The 21,968-nt window shown below is 37.5% G+C and overlaps 1 protein-coding gene across 12 annotated transcripts in view; it reads left to right on the top strand.

Annotated features, from left to right (window-relative positions):
- PPHLN1 (periphilin 1) overlaps positions 1-21,968 on the top strand; it is a 157,877-nt gene that overhangs the window by 17,476 nt on the left and 118,433 nt on the right. For 10 of the 12 annotated variants that reach the window (XM_019934609.3, XM_019934607.3, XM_033866909.2 and 7 more), the window contains one exon: positions 12,811-12,902. In XM_019934609.3, coding sequence (XP_019790168.1) covers positions 12,831-12,902 — 72 coding nt within the window. In that variant the 5' untranslated portion in view covers positions 12,811-12,830. Of the gene's footprint in view, positions 1-9,544; positions 9,567-12,810; positions 12,903-21,968 lie in introns of those variants that run through there. The other 2 variants (XM_019934605.3, XM_019934601.3) reach the window with 2 other exon arrangements.

Below are 21,968 nucleotides of genomic sequence, written 5' to 3'. Positions count from 1 at the left end.
TTCCTTGCTTAACAAACTTTTACTTATTCAGCCTCTTTATGGAAATTTTCTTACGTCTCCTGACCCTAACTAACACTTGTTTTTTTCCCTCCAGCCCTTTCAATTGAGCCCTTTCTTTTGACACCTGCGTTTGTGGGTGGGTCATGGCTCTAGCCATATGGAACTGATTTCACTTCCTTAATGCTTTTTTCTTCAGGCATCGTCTTTGCAAAAGTTCTTTGATTTTCCTGATCCTTACCCTACCTTCTTCTGGATAATTCCTATACCTGCTAAAGATCTCAGTTTAGTCAATTTCTCTGAGGGGGTGTTCCCTGACTTTCCATAGACAGAATTAGGTACCCTTGCTGTGTGCTAAGTGCCCTCTACTTCCCTTTTAGTAGCACTTATAGGATGTATCCTGATTGCTTATCTCTTTGTCTGTGCTACTAAGCTAGGCTTTTGGGGAGGGACTGTGTTTGTCTTGTTTACTTTTGTAACTCCAGTGCCTAATAGGCAGTCAAGTATTTCTTGAATCATTGCAGTTGCTGCAGATACAGCCTCAGAAGTCAGGCGGTTGATGTCATCTCCTGACTTTAAAATGTAAAAATCTGGGCTTCCCTGGTGGCGCAGTGGTTGAGAGTACGCCTGCCGATGCAGGGGATGCGGGTTCGTGCCCCGGTCCGGGAAGATCCCACGTGCTGTGGAGCGGCTGGGCCCGTGAGCCATGGCCGCTGAGCCTGTGTGTCCGGAGCCTGTGCTCCGCAACGGGAGAGGCCACAGCAATGAGAGGCCCGCGTACCGCAAAACAAACAAACAAACAAAAACAAACAAACAAAATGTAAAAATCTTTCAAAAGACGTCAGCTGCTACTCAGCTACAGCTGATTGTGGCTGTGTGACTGTGTGATCCCAGCGTTGCCAGAGTGTCCAGCCTTTTCAAGGAAAGTTGGAAATATAGTTTCTTAAAGGGTTATCTTCCAGTTTTTAAGTGTGGTCAATGGACTAAAGTTTTATTAAAAAAAAAAAAAAAGAAACCTGGGGCTTCCCTGGTGGCACAGTGGTTGAGAGTCCGCCTGCCGATGCAGGGGACACGGGTTCGTGCCCCGGTCCGGGAAGATCCCAGATGCCGTGGAGCGGCTGGGCCCGTGAGCAATGGCCGCTGAGCCTGCGCGTCTGGAGCCTGTGCTCCGCAACGGGAGAGGCCACAACAGTGAGAGGCCCGCGTACCGAAAAAAAAGAAAAAGAAAAAGAAAAAAAAAAAAGAAACCTGGGCCAAACATGAGTCACACGTGGGCTTCGCAGCCATTGGTATGGAATCTTTTGTGAGTGTTGTAGGGTTCAGTAATGGGCTTTCTGGAGAATAATAGATTTTGAACTGGGCCTCTATGGATGTTTGGAAGTTGAGTGAGAGAATAGAAAGAGGTATTGTGGTTTGGGAAATAAGACAATTCCAGGGTAGTGTTTGTTACTTTGTGACCCAGTGAGGAGGAAGGCATGAATGATCCTTTCCGAGAGAACAGAAGTTTAGGTGAGATGGTAGAAGGGGGCATGTAAAGGGCAGAGATGTTTGGATTTGTTACAGTTAATTAATAAGAAACTGTTTGGGTTCTTGATCAGGGAAACTTCAAATATGAATGACATATTAGCAAAGTTAATTGAGTATCCTTTTTTTTTTTTTTTTTTTGCGGTACGCGGGCCTCTCACTGTTGTGGCCTCTCCCGTTGCGGAGCACAGGCTCTGGACGCGCAGGCTCAGCGGCCATGGCTCACGGGCCCAGCCGCTCCGCGGCATGTGGGATCCTCCTCCCGGGCCGGGGCACGAACCCGTGTCCTCTGTATCGGCAGGCGGACTCTCAACCACTGTGCCACCAGGGAAGCCCTGAGTATCCTTTTTTAAGGGTGAAATGGAGGGTAAAAGACTGGAAGGAGGCTGACCACTAAAGACTGTAAACTCCATCCAGATGTGAAATGAGATGTAGATTTGAAAATATTACACACAAACTTTGCCTATTTGAGTAATTTCTGTTACTTGATCACTTATGATGAACAATAATCTACTACTAAGTATTTAATACTTACATAAAAGAAGTTTCCTTAAAGCAGTGAAAAGTCAAGTAACTTGTAAAACTACTAAAGAATGCAGTACTTTAATAGTACTAAGGTCTATTGTTCATTATGAAGCAATCAGTGATCTCCTTTCCTCTAGCCTCTTCACTTTCAGTCCTTCCTGTATACTGCCAGGTTAATGTCATTTGGAATGACATTTTTTCCCCTCACCTTATTTCTAGGTTTAAAAGCCTACAGGGAGCTCCTCCTCTAGTTTTTCGCATTTTTTTCTTAAGTATTTAGTTGACATGTATCTTTATTTTTTTTAAATTTATTTATTTTTGGCTGCGTTGGGTCTTCATTGTTGCGTGGGCTTTCTCTAGTTGCAGTGAGCGGGGGCTACTCTTCGTTGTGGTGCGCGGGCTTCTCATTGTGGTGGCTTCTCTTGTTGCAGAGCACGGGCTTTAGGCACACGGGTTTCAGTAGTTGCAGCATGCAAGCTCAGTAGTTGTGGCACACGGGCTTAGTTGCTTCGCGGCATGTAGGATCTTCCCGGACCAGGGCTCGAACCCATGTTTCCTGCATTGGCAGGCAGATTCTTAACCACTGTGCCACCAGGCAGGTCCCTGTTTTTTTGCTTTGTTGTGCCATTTAATGCCCTTGAATTTTGTTTTCTCTGTCCTTGCCTGTTTGCTTTGTGAAGCAAGGTGATATGGTGGAAAGGGCTTGGTTTTTAAAGTCATACAGGCCTGAGTCTGATTCCAGGCTCCGTATGCCTCTGAGATTTGAGCTTTTCAGAGCCTCTGTGGTTTTTTTTCTGGAATGGGAGGGATAATATCTACTTCAGGGGAGGAAATGAAAGCTTGTTGAATACTTATGCAGGCTCATTTCCCACTCCTTTGCAATGCCAGTCTTCTGCCCTGGTACTTTGTATCTTTCTCATGGACGTTTTATCTTCCCCAATTCCTTTCTGTTTTCTTGGATTCTACCATTGTCTGTTGTTCACCCACACTTAAGCTCTCTCTCAAGATTATATTTAAATTTTCTTGGCTTTTTTTTAAGTATCATTGCCTGCATTTATCTCTCCCTGGGCACTGAACAATGATTAATTCTTGTGGATTCTTTATTTTGACCATTTTAATTGACATCCAATGTTATTTTTTTTCTTCACAGACTTTAACTATATTCTAAAATTCATTTTTGTTTTAGATGTCTGGAAGTTTAAACATTTTCAAGTAGAAGTAGTATTATGTAATTTTTAGGTTCAAGTCTATACTTAAAAACTTCTTGTTTTAATTTAGGATATCAGGAATATGTTTACCTTGCTTTAACATCAATGGATCTCATCCTAAGATAAGTTTAAGATTAAAAAAAAATGTCCCAGGCAACCGTATAGGGATTTCAGAGGACAAGACCTAGGCATTAGTATTTTTTTTTAAAGCTCTTTAGATGATTCTAATGTGCAGACAGGGTTGAGAATCACTGCTTTAGGTACTAGAGCTAAAGGATTCTCATTGGTACCTTTTGCTCAAAAATGAAGTGGCATTAGTGTCATGAGAAGTGTAATAGGAGCCATAATCTAATAGTGCTCATTGGGAGTTTTCTGAGTAACCAAAAGGTACAAACTATTATTTAGGTTCTTCAGAATGGCTCATGTAGTGGTCATATGAATAATATATTTATTTGATCAGTATTTAATAAGTACCTTTACTGTGCTAAGCAACAGGAATAAGAAAGGTACACATTCGTTGCCTTTGCAGTGGTGTTTAGATTGGGAGGGAGGAGAGGAAGGAAAGTAAATTGAATGTAATGTTATATAGCACTAGGTAGAGGGTGAAGGCAAATAAGTAGAAGAAAGATATTCTCGGCAGGAGAAAAGCATGCCATGATATGGTGGTGAGAAATAGTGGCACACTTGCAGAACAGGATGTAGTTTGTTATGTCTGGAGGTTCTGGAGGCTGTTGGGGAATTGGTAGGAGGTGAAGCTGGAATGGTAGGAGCAAGGTCATAAATAAGCTTTTTCAAGTTTAGGCTGAGACTTCATTCTTTGGGATATGGGGAATAACTGAGATTTTTAAATCAGGTGTCTTATCAGAATGAACACTCTGGCTGCAGTTTGCTGAGTGGAAGAGATGGCATCAGAAGCAAGGAGACCAGTGTTTTACTGTTAGGGAGTCCAATGGCTAGATTAAGAGCATATGAACAAAGACAGTGGTAGCTGGGTTCAGGAAGTGGAGATACATGTACGTTATATATTGAGATGGTAGATATACCTGGATTTAGTTACTTAGATATGAAAAGTTTTGGGTCTTGTGTGACTCAGGTTTCATTGACCAAAATGGGGAAAACAGGAGATAAAGCAGTTTTCTGAGAAGTGTGAAGAGCTGTTCTGGCATATTGAGTTGGAGGTGCTGTGAGATATCCTCTTGAAAGGAAGTGGAGATGTGGGAATCATTTATCCAGAGGGGGCATGTTACCAGCTTTAATAGATTTACTCCATGAATACTGAGCACATATGTTGTGCAAATTATTCTAGGTGCTTAATATTAATCAATGAACAATGTAGAGATCCCTGCTTTCATATAGTTCACATTCCTAGTAGCAAGGGACCAATAATTTACATCAAAGTTATATAGTATCTTAGATGATTAATGCTGTGAAAAAAATAGCAAGATTGGGGGATCTGGTAGAAAAATGACATTAAGAAGACATTGGAGGTGACATTGAAGGGTTTAACCATGCAGATACCTGGAGAAAAGCATCCTGGGTGGGCAATTGCCAGTGTGAAGGCCTATGGCTCATCTAAAGCATGAGGTCAAATGTGACCTAATTGCTAACCATGGTTTGCTATCAAAATAGTTACTGAATGAATATAAAGAGTGAAAGGAATGCATTTGGGAAGGAGGGAAAGCTATTTATCCTGTGTGTATTTAATACTGGAAGCTGGCTGGAGCAATGTACAGAGTTTCTCTGTAGTCTAAGCTGCTATTATAACCTTTTAGATAAAATGAAAAACGGATCTTTCTCTGTTGCCTTGCCTGTGGATTCAAAGCGTGAATAGTTTGACAGAAGAATATTGCCTGTGACTTTCTAGTTTCTCAATTTCCAGGCTACTCTTACCGAGAATTCAAGTCCTCCCTGTCATCTTCGCCCTCAATTGAAGCTAACATGACAGTGGTTGGGTAGCTCAATGGAATGCTCTAAGAAAGCTTATTTCTTCCTGGACATAAATATACCATGATGGTATATTAAACGTACTCTATTGAATATGGCATAAGAGAATGAGATTTTTGTAATCTGACCAGTTATTAGCAAACTTCTAAATGAAGCCTACATTCCCCACACTGAATTCTAATTCTGTTCTCTGCTTAATTGTCATGTAGAGGGGTCCTTCCATTTTTCAGTTGTATTCAGTTTTCATACGGTGTTGGATCAGAGACCTTTACTGGAGTACTTCTGATACTTCCCTAATGGGAGGAGATTTGTGAAGTGATGACAGGGTAAGTAACATGATCACTTCACTGGGAGTCAGAGCACCTTAGTTTAAATTTAGCTGACTGGCTTCAGTTGCAGAACGGGTCAATAGCCTAAATCTGGATAATGTCATAAACATGTGCTGCTAATCATAAGGTTACTGTACTCATCAGTTATTTTATTTTATTTATTTATTTATTTTACATCTTTATTGGAGGATAATTGCTTTACAATGGTGTGTTAGTTTCTGCTCTGTAACGAAGTGAATCAGTTATACATATGTTCCCATATCTCTTCCCTCTTGCGTCTCCGTCCCTCCCACCCTCCCTATCCCATCCCTCTAGGTGGTCACAAAGCACCGAGCTGATCTCCCTGTGCTATGCAACTGCTTCCCACTAGCTATCTATTTTACGTTTGGTAGTGTATATATGTCCCTGCCACTCTCTCACTTTGTCACAGCTTACCCTTCCCCCTCCCCGTATCCTCAAGTCCATTCTCTAGTAGGTCTGTGTCTTTATTCCCATCTTACCCCTAGGTTCTTCATGACATTTTTTTTTTCTTAGATTCCATATATATGTGTTAGCATATGGTATTTGTCTTTCTCTTTCTGACTGACTTCACTCTGTATGACAGACTCTAGGTCCATCCACCTCACTACAGTAACTCAATTTTGTTTCTTTTTATGGCTGAGTAATATTCCATTGTATATATGTGCCACATCTTCTTTATCCATTCATCCGATGACGGACACTTAGGTTGCTTCCATCTCCTGGCTATTGTAAATAGAGCTGCAATGAACATTTTGGTACATGACTCTTTTTGAATTATGGTTTTCTCAGGGTATATGCCCAGTAGTGAGATTGCTGGGTCATATGGTAGTTCTATTTGTAGTTTTTTTTTTGTTTTTTTTTTGCGGTATGTGGGCCTCTCACTGTTGTGGCCTCTCCTGTTGCGGAGCACAGGCTCCAGACGCGCAGGCTCAGCGGCCATGGCTCATGGGCCCAGCCGCTCCACGGCGTGTGGGATCTTCCCGGACCGGGGCATGAACCCATGTCCCCTGCATCGGCAGGCGGACTCTCAACCACTGCGCCACCAGGGAAGCCCTATTTGTAGTTTTTTAAGGAAACTCCATACTGTTCTCCATAGTGGCTGTACCAATTCACATTCCCACCAGCAGTGCCAGTGTTCCCTTTTCTCCACACCCTCTCCAGCATTTATTGTTTCTAGATTTTTTGATGATGGCCATTCTCATCAGTTATTTTAAAGCTCTTTGAAAGTTACAAAAAAGATTCTTTGAATTCAAGGTGATATTAGCATATTCTTCCCTTATTATCCTATAGTACCTTCGTTATATCCCCCTGCTCTAATACCTTTTCCCTTTTCTGTTGTGTTAATTAAAGATCTGGCTTAAAGCCAATCTTCTTTACAGCCCAATGTTCTTTTCTTTTGTATGTAATCATCAAACTGTGTCTTCTGTTTTGTTTTACTAACAGTACAGGGTTGCATATGGAATCATCTGTTTATATTACTGCCTTCCCCAATTATATAGACTTCTTTTTTTAAAATTAATTTTTATTGGAGTATAGTTGCTTTACAATGCTGTGTTAGTTTCTACTATATAGCAAAGTGAATCAGCTATATGTACACATATATCCCCTCTTTTTTGGTTTTCCTTCCCATTTAGGTCACCACAGAGCACTGAATAGAGTTCCCTGTGCTATACAGTAAGTTCCCATTAGTTATCTATTTAATACATAATATCAGTAGTGTATATATTTCAATCCCAATCTCCCAATTCATCCCACACCCCCCTTCCCCCTTGGTAGTCTAGGTTTCTTAAGGATAAAAGAAGTTTAATAATTTGGCATGGGCCTTACCAGTGGTGTTTGATTTTTTGGGGTGTTTTCTACTAGTAGGTGCTAATTATTTTGCTACACCAAGTTCTGTTTAATTTCACCATTACATTGTGTTCTACTATTTTTATGTTCTTATTCTGAAAATACACAGTAATTTGGATAGAATAAAGAATTATATTCTGATATTGCTGTTTTGTAAAAGCAATAGGTATGGTAAGAGTACATTTAAAAACTGAATACCTGCAGATTCTGTAAAGATATTAATATTTCAGTATACTCACTGGTAAGAGGTAACTTAAAAAATGAAATAATTGATTATAAGAGATTACTTTATAGCCTAATATTTCTATTTAATCATTGTAATATAGACATGTAAGCAATTTATTGTTATTTGTAAAGGAAACTAACTTCCTTTTATAAAATTATTCCTATATTTACAGTAATTGAAATTTTAAATTAAGATCTTTAAAAATTGTCAACTTTTTAAGGTAAAAGAAAATTTACCTTATTTACTAAACATTTTTGCTTGAAACTGAGATTTCTGTAGCTCCAGGTAAGGTGAATACTCCATTGGGGCATCATCAGGTATGAAGTCAAATATGCAAAGTTGTCATAGGATTAACTACAGGAATTGAAATTTGGGTCAACAGTAGTGTAATATCTTGCTGTTCTGTGGATGCTCTCTGTTTCTAGTAGAAATTAAGTTCAAAATACAGATTGATGTCTTACAGAAATGATTGTTACATTCAGCAAAGTCAGCTGGTGCCAGATAAACTCACGTTAAAAAAATTTTTTTTAATTGTGGTAAAATATACATAAAATTTTCCTTTTTAACTATTTAAGCGTACAGTTCAGTGGTGTTAAGTATTTACATTCACACTGTTGTGCAACCATCACCACCACCCAATGCTTTTCATCTTCCCAAACTGAAACGACATACTTATTAAACAGTGACTCCCCATCAGATAAGTTTGCTTTTATTTAGGTTTTTTCTCTGTCTCTGGATTTTAACTCTGATTCATTTGCTTACATTTAGCTCTTCCACAACTGAATTTAATTGGCCTCTTGTCTCTTGATGATGTATATTCTAGACAGTGCTATTTTGACTTTCTGTATGATTATGTTTCTGTTTTTTGCCTTGTTCTAGCAGCTTTGTTTCCAATTGCTAGGTTTTCATCAAAATTAAATACTGTTACTTTCTTTGATGCTTTTTTTTTAGCTTCTGTAAGCTGTGGATTTATTAATTAAAGTAGAAATACTGTGAGGTAATTGCAATAAAATTTTTGCTATTTGTCTTCCAAACTGCCAAGCAGAAAAAGGCAACTAGATCAGGAGTGACCTATAAATATAAGACTATAAATACAGTCTTATTTCTGCACTCAGCTAGTGAGGCACTTCTCAAAATTTCTATAAAGCAATTAGGTGACCCTAGTCTTTCTAGTAGACCCACTCCTCTATCCTTTGAATTTCATGTAAAGTGGTAGGTAGGGCTACAGCCTTGAGTAGATTTGGAGTCACTTTTTTTTTAAACGTAAGAATATTTGAAATACTTGGAATTTCCTTTGTTAATCGTACATGCCCTTTTTTTTTTTTTTAATTTTACCTAAGCCTGCTCAGTGTACTTTGTATATTTTAAGAGAAAGTCATTAAAAGTTCTCCATTAAACTTATACCTAATAAGTTTGGTGTTCTTTGATGAGTCAATGATTACTGGTTTGATATTGGGATTACTTTTGAACTTGGGACCATTTATTGCCAATATAAAACTGTAGCGTTTTCCAGACTGAGGATGCCAGATTTTCTTTCAATATGTGAGGTATTTTAAAGCTAGTGTTTTTAATATTCTAGGTAAAAATGACTTAAACATCTAGTGCAATCCTTTCAGAGAAAGGATAAGAGTTATGCCCTGTCCAGCTCTCAGCTGGCAAAGTTAGGACTAGAAGTCTTCTTGATGTAATTTTGTTGTTCTTACGAAACTTGAGTGGCCTCTGGTGGTCAAAGTAATATCTTCTATTTTCAAAGATGTGTTTGAAGGGAGTCTTGCTTATTAAGGCGCATAATTTTTTATTTTGAGAGTTTTATTTATACAAATATGAAGGTTTAGTTATTTTTCTCCATTCGTACATACAGACACAAATCCTTATGTCTGTATTTTCCCGCCCACCTACAGGAGATTGTTGAAAACTTTAAATTTGATTCCTGAAGAGACTCAAGTAAGTAGTATAGTAATTATTCATACATTCTTTGTGGGCAGCCAGTAGATTTCAGTATTTTATTGCTGTATCTAGTTAAGAAACTATATAGGATTTCTTTAGAATTCTTGTAGTTTATTTTTGTTTCTCATTAATTACAAAATCTTACTTTTCCTTATGTTCTCCTTTAGTTCATTAATTTATAGTCATAATTTTTGCCATCAATTGACACATTATACTTATTGAATGATTTTTCAGGACCTTTAAAAACAGTTTCTTATTTTTATAATAGATAATAAGATGTATAAAACATGCGGTGAAAATATTTACCCTCCTATACTCCAGCCACCCCATTTTTCCCAGACGCAGGCACGGTTATGTTCTCTTGCTTACACTCCCAGAACTGGTCTGTGCAAAAGCATATATGTATTCATAACTTGCCTTTTTACTTCCAGAGTGTCAGCATACTCTACATGTTAGATTGCCCTTTGCTCTTTTTTACTTAACAGTGTATCTTCGCAATCTTTCTATATTGTTATATATGGGATTATTTTTCTTTGAAATGGTTTGCATAGAATTCCTTTATGTGAATGTACAGCACTGTATTTAACCTGTACCCTCCTGAGGGACATTTTAGGTTGCTTTCAGTCTTTGCCATGCACATGTACAAGTATACGTAGAAGTGGAATTGCCAGGTCAAAGCATATGTGCATTTAACATTTTCAATAGATATTGTCAAATTGTTCCCAGTCTATTCCAAATTATATTTCCTCCATTAATTATGAGTGTTGCTTTCCTTATTCTCATCAAAACAGTTTGCTTTCTTCAGAGCTTTGGGTACTCCATTATAGTTTTAGTTTTCATCTTCTTTATTTTGAAGAAAGGTGGGCATCTTTTCAAAAGATTGAGCCATTGTGTTTCCTTTTTTGTAAACTGTCTTCATATCATATGTCAATTTTTCTTTTGGGTTGTTGATTTTTTCCTGTGATTTGATTTCAGTTTGTTGCTGTTACTCTTTCTGTGTACTATATCTTAAGTAGTATAAAACCTAACTCATTCTTTAGACTGAAACCCTTTTACTGAAACCTGGATTCAGTAAAGGTAGGTGAGGAGAAGCAATGTTGACTATTTCTTTTCCATGTTGACTATTTCTTTTCCTTTTAAGCTTCCATCAGTTCTTCTACCTAAAAGACTGGTTACTTTGAAATAACACTGTTAATGATGTCTGATTGTAGAGTTAGAATTCAGGTTGATGTATGCATAATGTTAAAAGCTAATTTGTAATTTAAATTAACATTTCCCTAGGCATCTTTGGTTAGTTAGTTCATTTTATTTGGTCTAATTGTATTAGAAAATATTATAGGTTTGTTTGTACAGAGAAAATTAAGATTGATTTTACTATGATAGTGTTAAAAAAAATATTGCTCTCATCTTCCAGTCTTTGTTTTTTCCTTAGCCTAAACTAACCTAAACTATTACAGTTCTGTGCTGCCAAAATGGATTGTCTATTTCTTTTTCTTCCCCCTTAGTATTACATCAGAAAGAACCACCAAAAATCTCTTGACATATGGCTCCTCTGAAATATTTTTCATCTTCACTGATCTGTGGACTATGTAATGTGGACTTGTTGCCTTATTTTCTATGTACTAAAAGGCCATAACTTGGTACCTGTTCCATTTTCACTTCTCGCTCATGATCATCCTTCTACACATCAGGATGGTTCACAGTTCTAACCTGTTCCATGATTACTTCACCCTCTCCCAGTTCTGCCCTGTTAACCATTTGTCATCTACTCCAGGGCTTGTCAAGCTATTCCCTGTGGGCCACCTGCCTGGTTTTGTAAATAAAATGTTTTGGGAACATGGCCACACCCATACATATATATATATATATATATTGCCTATGACTGCTGTCATTTATACTACCAAAATTGAGTAGTCGTGACAGAGACCCGTGATCTGCAGGGCCAAAAATATTTGTCTGGTCCGTTAAAAAAACATTTGCCAACCCCTCAATTACTGTATCACCATTTCATGTAAATGACCTTTGGGCTGTTTCCTGTACCCTATTCTCATCTTCTGTCTTATTTGCCTTGTTTACCTGTTCACAGATGCTCTTTCATCTGGACTCTGTAATGCACTGCATTAGCCCTCTACCCAGAAAATGTCAGCTGTCTGTTAAAGTAGGAAGCCTCTCTCTGCATCCCAAATGGGAAAAATGCTGACAGAACTTTTAATTTCAAATTTTATGAAGGTGCCTCTGCATTAAAATAAGATTATAATATTAAAAACAAAATCAAGAGTGGTTTGTCTCAGGGTTTGTTGAGTGTGTTTTGTGGGGGGTTTTTTCCTATTTATTTTGGCTGCGTTGGGTCTTTGTTGCTGTGCACAGGCTTTCTCTAGTTGTGTCGAGTGGGGCTACTCTTCGTTGTGGTGCATGGCCTCATTGCGGTGGCTTTCCTTGTTGCGGAGCACAGGCTCTAGGTGCGTGGGCTTCAGTAGTTGCAGCATGTGTGCTCACTAGTTGCGTCACGCGGGCCCTAGAGCGCAGGCTCAGTAGTTGCAGAGCTTGGGCTCTGGGGCATGCCGGCTTCAGTAGTTGTGGCTCGCGGGCTCTAGAGTGCAGGCTTAGTATTTGTGGCACATGGGCTTAGTTGCTCTGTGGTGTGTGGGATCTTCCCAGACCAGAGCTTGAACTCGTGTCCCCTGCATTGGCAGGTGGATTCTCAACCACTGTGCTACCAGGGAAGTCCTGTTGAGTGTGTTTTTACAGGAGTGTTTATTTAGTATTTTTTTCAGTTAAAAACACTTCATTGGACATAAAGAGACAGTAAGCTCCAAGGATGTAGAAAAGCTGAAACTACTGTTGTACACACCATCCAGCTTTGCTTATTAGCCTTTTACACTGTTCATTAAAATGAATCTTTTCTAATTTTTACTCTATGAGAATGAAAAATCTGTGGTCTTATGGATCTTCCCACAGTTGATGAGAATAAGGTCTTTGAAGCTTTTAAATAGCCTTGGAAATAGAAGGAAGATGGGGCTTTCTATTACATTTTTTTTTTTTAAGAAAATTTCAAATTGTTTTGAAGAATTGCCATAATCATTGTTTTTTCCTTTTGGTCACTTACATTTTTTTTTTCCCTTAAGTATCTCTGGAAAATATCTGTATTAGAATGTAATCATTTACTTTTTCCTTTTCTTCTTTACTATTTTATAGTAACATAAACCCATTATTCTTTGATTTCTTTTTTTTTATTCTTTAGTGGCTTACAGAAGAGATGAAATGTGGTCTGAGGGACGATATGACTATGAAAGACCTCCAAGAGAAAGAGTACCTCCTCGAAGTCACCCCAGTGTAAGTTATTCTTACCTGTAGAATAATTCAGAACCAAGTGTCCAAGTGAATTTTGTCTACCAAAAGCTAGTTGAAATGTAGATAGATCAAGCTTATCTTTTAAAAGTCAAAAGTTTGAAAATGAAAGGCAACATTTTATTTATGTAGAAAATCTGTATTTTATATTTCTTGCTTAAATTTCTAAAAGGGAGTTAATTTGTGAAGAAAATTTGAGGTTTGATAAAGCTCAGACCATCAGTTAACAAAGAAATATTTGAGCACCTGCTCCTACTATTGGCTGTCGCCTGTTTTTCTATATTCCTAAAAATGTTTGCAAATTGGATATATGAAATTCTAAAGTAGGAGGAGGTAGGCAGTTTCTGCTTTGCTGTTCTACTGCTTGTCTCTTTGTTGCTCTGGGAATTGGTAATTTTGAACCAGTCCTTTTCTTTTCTAAAGGAGCTTGCTGTTTTGCTTATTATTGTATTCCCAGCACTGTGTATAGTACCTGGCACATAGTAGGAGCTCACTGTTTATTGAATGTATGTATGCTCTCTTTCTCTCCTCAGAATCCTCTATAGAGACCCAAGGGAGGGTTTGGGTAAGGTCAAGAAGCTGTCAATCTTATTAAACTTTTGCTTAGGCCCATTCTAAGCACCAAGGGATTGGGCTCATGGTGATGGTATATGGGTATATTATGGATTCATTATACACTATCAAAGGGCACAAATATTAGTTTATATGTTAGTTATTTTTTGTATATTTTGTAAGTAAATCCTACAACCCACTTAAATGAGTGATATCATCTTCATGGTTGTCATTTGGCCTAGGTTACAGCTTAGCTTGGGGTTGATCTAAAATGAATTAAGTTGGAAAAAATGAAGAGGCCGTCCATATTTCAGAAGGGGCAGACTTAATTATTATAAAATGTCATTTCTTTCCAGGTTAATTAATAGTCTTGATGTTTCTAATCAAAATCTCAATTTAAAAATTTTTTCAGCTTGATAGAATTATTTTGTAGTTTACCTAGAGCAAACAAGTGATAGATAAACAAGGTGTAGGACTAACACAGGGATGGGAAAAGGGATGAATTTTTTAAAAATTATTTTTTTAGGTCCCTTACTCTCCCATAAATATATCCCATTAGAAATTTGGGATACTTAAAAGAATTTTCTGTGTGGTTATGCCATTAACTGAATATATAGTTGGGTTTGTTTTACCTTTTTTTTTTTAAATTAATTTATTTATTTGTTTTTATTTTTGGCTGTATTGGGTCTTCATTGCTGTGTGCGGGCTTTCTCTAGTTGCAGTGAGCAGGGGCTACTCTTTGTTGAGTTGTGCGGGCTTCTCATTGTCGTGGCTTCTCTTGTTGCAGAGCACGGGCTCTAGGCACGCAGGCTTCAGTAGTTGTGGCACCTGGGCTCAAGTGGCTCATGGGCTCTAGAGTGCAGGCTCAGTAGTTGTGGTGCACGGGCTTAGTTGCTCTGCGACATGTGCGATCTTCCTGGGCCAGGGATCGAACCCGTGTCCCCTGCATTGGCAGGCCGATTCTTAACCACTGCCCCACCAGGGAAGCTGTACTTTGTTTTTGATTTTGGGGGTTTGCCTTTTATTTTTCTTTTCTAATTAGATTTTTTTTTTAATGTAACACTTTTACATGGCTCCAAATTATAAAATAAGGTAATTTAGAGAGGGGATGACTTACTTTAAATGGAAATTTATTGTAACCATCTATTTAACTAGTACCTACTTACTATAAGTGAGGTATATATCAACTTCCTAATCTTCAAAACAATTCTGAGTGTTAATGGTACATTTCTAGAATGTAGTAGAGTGTTTTAGAAGCCTTAAAATGTAGACAGAGATTTATATACAGAAATATAATTTCAGAGAACAATGGGAAATACTCATGATAAAATCATGGGGAAAGTTATGACATAAAACTTTTAAGACACCATTCTGCATTATGTGTGCATGCTGTGTTATATGATAGAACACACTGCAGTGGGAGTTGGCTTAAAGAGCTGTTAAAACTGGAAGTTGAGGGACCTGCCCAGAGGTTATTGCTTATCAAGGAAGCTGGCTTAAATATGCTGGGGGAGGAGTGAGTTTTAAGATGGGAATAATCAGTTTATCAGTGTCATAAAGACCAATAAGTAGGGCCCTCTCTATCATTGTCTGTGTGAGAATGGATTTGAGAGAGCTCATAGCTAACAGCCTTTATTTTTCTCTCAAGTAAGTGGTGGCAAGATCATCTATTGAAAGTGGAGGAGATAGAGGGAGACTTGAGGCCATTGAAGCCATTGTAGGTATCTCCTGACTAGAGATGTTTAAAAAGACTGTTGCTGAGGGGCTGTAAGCTTATGTACCTTAAATTTTATAGGGGCACCAATCTGCAGGATTGTGTACTTTATTATCTAAGTAGCCCAGGTTGGGAGTAGAGAAAGCAAGTTGTATTGATTTAAGATTCCAAAATGAATGGTGGATCCAGGGAGATAAGGATATTGAAGAATTATTGAGGCGATATATGGAATGGGCTGATTAGGAAAGGGAATAAGGCTATGAGAGGGACAATGGATTGAAAGAAGTAAGGGGTTGAGGGACAGGAAAGGCTTAATGAGGTTGAAAACCAGGGTATGGTGGAAAGATAAGCAATCAGTATTTTGGAATGTAGAGTTTCCAAGATGGAACAGTTCTGGGTGACTGAAGTTCAGTATATGGTGGTGGGAATGAGGGTGGGTGAAGGTTATTGGAGTTGAGGTCAACAAAACTTTGAGGTTAGATTTTGGATCAGTAATCTAGATTAGGGGCTATCAGTCCTCACTGTACATTACCTAGAGGGCTCTTAAATACCAGTGAATGGTCCCTAGATAATTAAGTCATAATCTCTGTGGATAAGATCTGGACAATAGTGTTGTTTAAAAGTTCATCAGGTGATTCCTGTATGCAGAGTTAAGAAAGTCAGATTGTAGCTGAACACTGAAGTTGCTGATGATGACAGTTGAGGTAAAGATGACAGGTGAGGGAAGTCCTCAATGAATGAGGATATTGTAGTAAAATTTAAACAAACCCAAACGTTTTCATTTTATACCTTTTGTGTGTGTGTAAAAGTGAAACAGAGGCAATTTTCATAATTTTCATCAGTGGTAAGCAGATAGGGAGGTATGTTTTTACCACAAGTGCCCTTAAAATCAGACTAGATGTACTCAACTGTAAGTGCCTAAAGGTAAATCTCACTTCCTTAAGTTCTCTGGCTGCTAGGTTTCTCCTAAATGGGGAGGAGCCCAGACTGCTTTTCTCCTTCTGGAGCGTGGAATGTGCCCAGAACTTGTCCAAGTTCATTCCTCTGGTCTCTCTTCTTTTAATTCCATTAGATTGGTCTCTCCAACCGCCCCCCCCACCAATCAACTTCTGTTACTTTATAAATCCTTTTGTATTCCCACATCCCCCCTCCACAAGACTCAAGACACTACATTTTTTCTGGTGAACTTGGTCTTATTATGGTTAGTAATTTAAAGCCTTCCTTTCCTTTCGATATGTTATACCCCTTTGATGGCTCTTGGAAAATTATCCCTTTGCTTTTTATGTTACACCTACATTTTAGTTAAAAAAGCAGGTTCTTAACCTTTTCTGTGCCATGATCCCTTTAGCAGTGTTGTGAAACCTATGGATCTCTTCCTAGAATAGCATTTTTTCTTTTTTTTTTTTTTTTTTCCGGTACGCGGGCCTCTCACTGTTGTGGCCTCTCCCGTTGCGGAGCACAGGCTCCAGACGCGCAGGCTCAGCGGCCATGGCTCACGGGCCCAGCCGCTCCGCGGCATGTGAGATCCTCCCAGACCGGGGCACGATCCTGTGTCCCTCGCATCGGCAGGCGGACTCTCAACCACTGCGCCACCAGGGAAGCCCTAGAATAGCATTTTTAAAACTGTAAAATAAAATACACAGAATTAAAGGAGACCACTTATATTTGAATATAATTATAAAACTATTAGAAACCAAATTTGTGATATAGTAATATATACTTCTTTTAGTAGGTCATTAGCTATCAAACAAGAAGTAGTGGTGGGGATTTCATTGCTGTGTTTTCAAAGGAGTGATGAGTGTAAATGATACTTTGAGGTATCTGCAACAGCTATAACATGAACATAAAAATATCTGTGATTTCTGTTAGTGGTGAAGCCACAGATGCTGCTTTTGCTGTTGTGTTGTTTGTCGCCTACTTTTAGGTGAAAAAGTAATTTTTTATTCACATCTGATTTCAGGGACCGACAGAATTCTTGGGTTAAAGTGTTTAAGTGACACTGGAACTAGAAATGTAAATCACTAAAGTTGTAATTCTGACTTTGGATCTAATAAAAACATAATAAAAAGTTTAAAAATACTTGTTTACAAAGCAGAGATCATCTAATGTTATTTTAAAAAGTATATTGGTGTATGACATTGATATGTACAAGAATGTTCCCAAGCAGCATTATTCATAAGAACTCCAAACTGGCAACAATCCAAGTGTCCAACAGCATGGATAAATTAATTGTGCAGTTATACAGCAATGAGAAAGAATGGACTGCTTGCCATATGCAACAGCAATACTGGAAGAAAGAAGAGTGTGTCCTGTATGATGCCTTTTATACAAAGTTTCAAAACAGGCAGAACTAGCCAGGAAAGAGGTTACTTTTGGGAGACAGACAAAGAGCACAGGAAGACTTTTGCCATGCTGGGAGTGTTCAGTTTCTTGATCTGGGTGGTAGTTACACAGTGTGATTACCTTGTGAAAATTTATCCAGAAATACATTTACGGTTTGTACACTTTTTTATGTGGCTGTCATACCTAAATAAAACTTTACCTAAAAGTTTGAAAGGACAGAATATATATATTTTTCTAAATGTAAAACTTTAGCTAGTTCTTCATAAAGTGAGAACCCACTCTCATTAGTGTCTGGGATAGACAAAGTTAATGTTCTATTTTATTTTGTATGTTTGGGTTCTGTTCTCTAACAACAAACAATTTTACTGCATTTCTCTTTTTTTTTCTTACTGTTCCCTTTGTCCCATTCATTTCCAGTTCTGATACATCAGAAATGTGTTTGAGAAACTATTGCTATGACATAAAGTATGACATCAAATAGGGACTCTAGAAGGTACCTACTACACTAGTATGACCTCAGTTATAAAGCAACTATTTTGTGAGCTTCTAGCTTTGATAAACCTGGAAGGCAATTGGACACATGTATTTTGGTGCTGATGTTAAATTACACTTAATTTGAGTATTGGAAAGCTTATCCTCAATGTACAACTTGACAAATATATCAATTATTATTTTAGCACTTTAGAGCATTTAAAAGTTACTTCTGTGTCAATAATAAGTTACTTTTAAGGTGCTTCACATAAATTTTTATTTAGTCTTAAACTTGGGTAGATAAATAGGAGACTTAAGCTCAAAGAAGTATACTACACAGAATCTGCATGTAAACATACACATTCCTTTGTTGGGAGGACATTGATTGTCACCCAACATCTACATTTAACTTCTAGATGTCTATAAGGCCTTTACTTTTAATTTTTTAATTTTATTTTTAAAAATATTTATTTACTTATTTGGCTGTGCCAGGATAAATAAAGTTGCAGCATGCAGGATCTTTAGTTGTGGCATCTTTAGTTGCGGCATGTGGGATCTTTAATTGCGGCACACAGGATTTAGTTCCCTGACGAGGGATTGAACCTGGGCCCCCTACGTTGGGAGCGTGGAGTCTTAACCACTGGACCACCAGGGAAGTCCCTGTAAGGTCTTTATTTTTAAAACCATGCTTTTTACTTTTTAATCTGTAATTTCTGTGAGCTTGGTTATATGATTTTGTAGCCTTTTTCAAGTTTTTGTAACAATGGCTTTTAGATACCAGTAAATTTCCAGTTGTGGAAGTCCGCCTTGTTAGCTTGATAGGGAACAGATAGGTAATGTGGAACATTTTAATGAAGTTGCAACATAAAATGTCCATTTTCCATTGGCTTCTTTCAGATTTTTAGAGATGTTTTTAAACTTTTCCCAAACTTTTTAAAGTTTGGAAACTAGGATCAAAACACTAGCAGCTTATATTTGGGGCACTGTAATGTAACTGGGACTGAAGCAGTCCTATCTGCTTCTACCTGCCTTCTTCTGTTCCTTTAACAAATGCATATTAAGTAAAGATTTTCTAATCTTGGTAGCAGTAAGAATTGTAAAGCCTGAGGGTAGTGATGAGCAGCAACATTTTTAAAAAATTTTATTTTTTGGGAGTTCCCTGGCAGTCCAGTGGTTAGGACTTGGAGCGTTCACTGCCATGGCCCGGGTTCAAACCCTGGTCGGGAAACTAAGATCCCGCAAGCTGTGTTGTGCGGCCAAAAAAAATTTTTCTTTAAAAAATTTTTCTGTCACATATAATTAGTTTTGAGTTACATAATTAGGTTTTATAATTAAGTAATTACATAACAATATTTATTTCCTTGGGTTAGTTGAATGTATCTCCTCTTCTTGTCATTGGTTATTTCCCTCCTGGAGACTCTAACCAATCAGAAATCAAGTTTTTAGTGAATTCAGAACATGAGTTTGTTAATTTCTAAGGTCTTATAGATAATATATGGACATATATTTGTTCCATATATTCTCATATTTAAATGTATCCAAGATAAAATCAGACATCTGTTTTTAATCCAACTTGAAATAAATAATCAAGTCTACTTCATTTAGCAATTCAGTTATATACATATTCCAGATACTGTTGCATAAAGTATATTAATGTGGAAATATTCCTTTTCTTCCCACTCTTATTTCATGAAACACTTTTATTAAAAGTGTGCACATGCATAATTTAATTCTTTTTATGCCCCGCATTTTACTGTTTTACCTAGTCAGTGTTCCTGTAAATTTACCCATGTAAATAAAACTTTTTTCAGTATTTTATTATGAAAGTTTTCAAACCTACAGCAAAGTTGAATTTTATAGTGAACATCCATTTACTCATCATTTAGATTCAACTGTTAACATTTAACTGAACTTGTTTTATCATGTCTTTATCCATCTGTCTGTCCTTTATGCATACACTTAATCCATCAGATTTTGGGGATGCATTTCAAAGTAAACTGTGGACAACAGTACACTTTACATTACCTACCTAAACATGCATATCGTTACCTAAAGTGCAATGTTTTTTTTTTACAGTTTACTTGAAATGGAGAAAATTACATACGTGAAATACAAAATCTTAAGTGTTCATTTGCTGATGTTCGTTTGTGTAGAGCTGCCCTAGGAGGTGTTTAATTTTTTTGGCTGGCAGAATTGCATGAACTTAACTTTATTTTTGTTGTCACTATTTCCAGAGAGATATGACCAATTCTTGGCTACATTCTGTAATATGTCCTAATTTTCTTTTTTTTTTAAAAATTATCTTATTTCATTTATTTTTGGCTGCATTGGGTCTTCGTTGCTATGCGTGGGCTTTCTCTAGTTGTGGCGAGTGGGGGCTACTCTTCGTTGTGGTGCACAGCCTTCTCATTGTGGTGGCTTCTCTTGTGGAGCACGGGCTCTAGGCACGCGGGCTTCAGTAGTTGTGGCATGTGGGCTCAGTAGTTGTGGCTCGCAGACTCTAGAGCGCAGGCTCAGTAGTTGTGGCGCACGGGCTTAGTTGCTCCGCGACATGTGGGATCTTCCCGGACCAGGGCTTGAACCCGTGCCCCCTGCATTGGCAGGCTGATTCTTAACCACTGCACCAGGGAAGTCCTATCCTAATTTTCTGGGGCAGTTCCAGTTTCAGATATTTGACCCATTATTCCCGAAAGCCATTGAAATGACCCAGAAAAATCAATATTTCATTGAAAATTCAGTGAGTGAATTAAGCCAATAAGTGCTACAATACAGAGACATGTCATAAAACATGAAGGATCAGAGTGAGGAAACCTCAGGCTTTTGAAAGCAGAAGTCCACCAGCCTGGTGGGTAATCAAATTTTTTAGTTAGGTGTGGTACTTTTCTAGTAAAAAGCATGTGATGCCAACAGGAGCGTAAAATTGAGATAGCAAAGTGGAATATATATTATGTATGTGATGCTTGCTGTGTGCCAAGTACTGTTCCAGGTGCTGGGAATAGAGCAGTGAATAAGACCAAAGTTTCTGTGCCCATGAAACTTGCATTCATACTAAGTTGATTGTGTCAGGAAATAATGGCATTGAATAGTTACATGTACCATTGTACTTAGTTACTTCGTTGGTAGGTTAATGTTTTAGTTGTTTTTGACTTTTTATAAGGGTGAAAGTTAAGTATATGAAAGTAAACAAAATGATGTAATGAACTCTCAAGGACAAATCATTCAAATGGTAATTATCAACTCATGGTCAATGTTGTTTTGTCTATGCCTTCACCACTTTCCTCCCTCTTAGATTATTTTGAAGTAAATCCAAAAAGCCTTATTTCAAATGAAAATATTTCAGTATGTGTTCCTAAAAGATAAAGATGCTTAAGGGGGTGCTTATATATTAAAATTTTTATTTTAAATAAAATGTTTTTGTGTTAAAATGGGTGCAAAATATATTTTAAGGACAATGGAAAATAAATGTTTTTAAAGAAATGTAATCCTCATAATCTGTACCCAGTTAGTAATGAGACTACACATTAGTATGGGAAATTTGATGTAATTTATATATTGAATCAAAGAAAACATCAAACTTGGTGCTTTTACTTAACTAAAATGAAAGTGTTTTTCATAACAGGTAGTTATATTAAATTGGAATTTATAGAAAATGAAGAAATAATTCGTTGTTTTGCAACAAGACACAATCACCATTTCAGATTTCAAAATTGCAAAACTAATTTGATATGTATCTTAATCTGATCAGATTTCTATTAGCACAAGCAAACTGTGAATAGTACATATTTCAGAAATGCAGACAGCCTTGTGGTAGGAATTGTCTCGTCTCTAAGGTAATGACAATTACGAAAGTGTAAAAAACATAGAACTATAACTTTTCAAAAAAATGGTTAAGTTTATATACATGTTTTTGCTTTCTACGTCCTGCCAGAGTGGATAAATGATTAGGTAAAATGGGTTTTCAAATTTATTGT

This window comes from Tursiops truncatus, chromosome 11, assembly GCF_011762595.2.
Source record: "Tursiops truncatus isolate mTurTru1 chromosome 11, mTurTru1.mat.Y, whole genome shotgun sequence".
In the NCBI taxonomy this organism is placed as follows: Eukaryota; Metazoa; Chordata; class Mammalia; order Artiodactyla; family Delphinidae; genus Tursiops; species Tursiops truncatus.
This window is presented reverse-complemented; position numbering and strand designations above follow the sequence as displayed.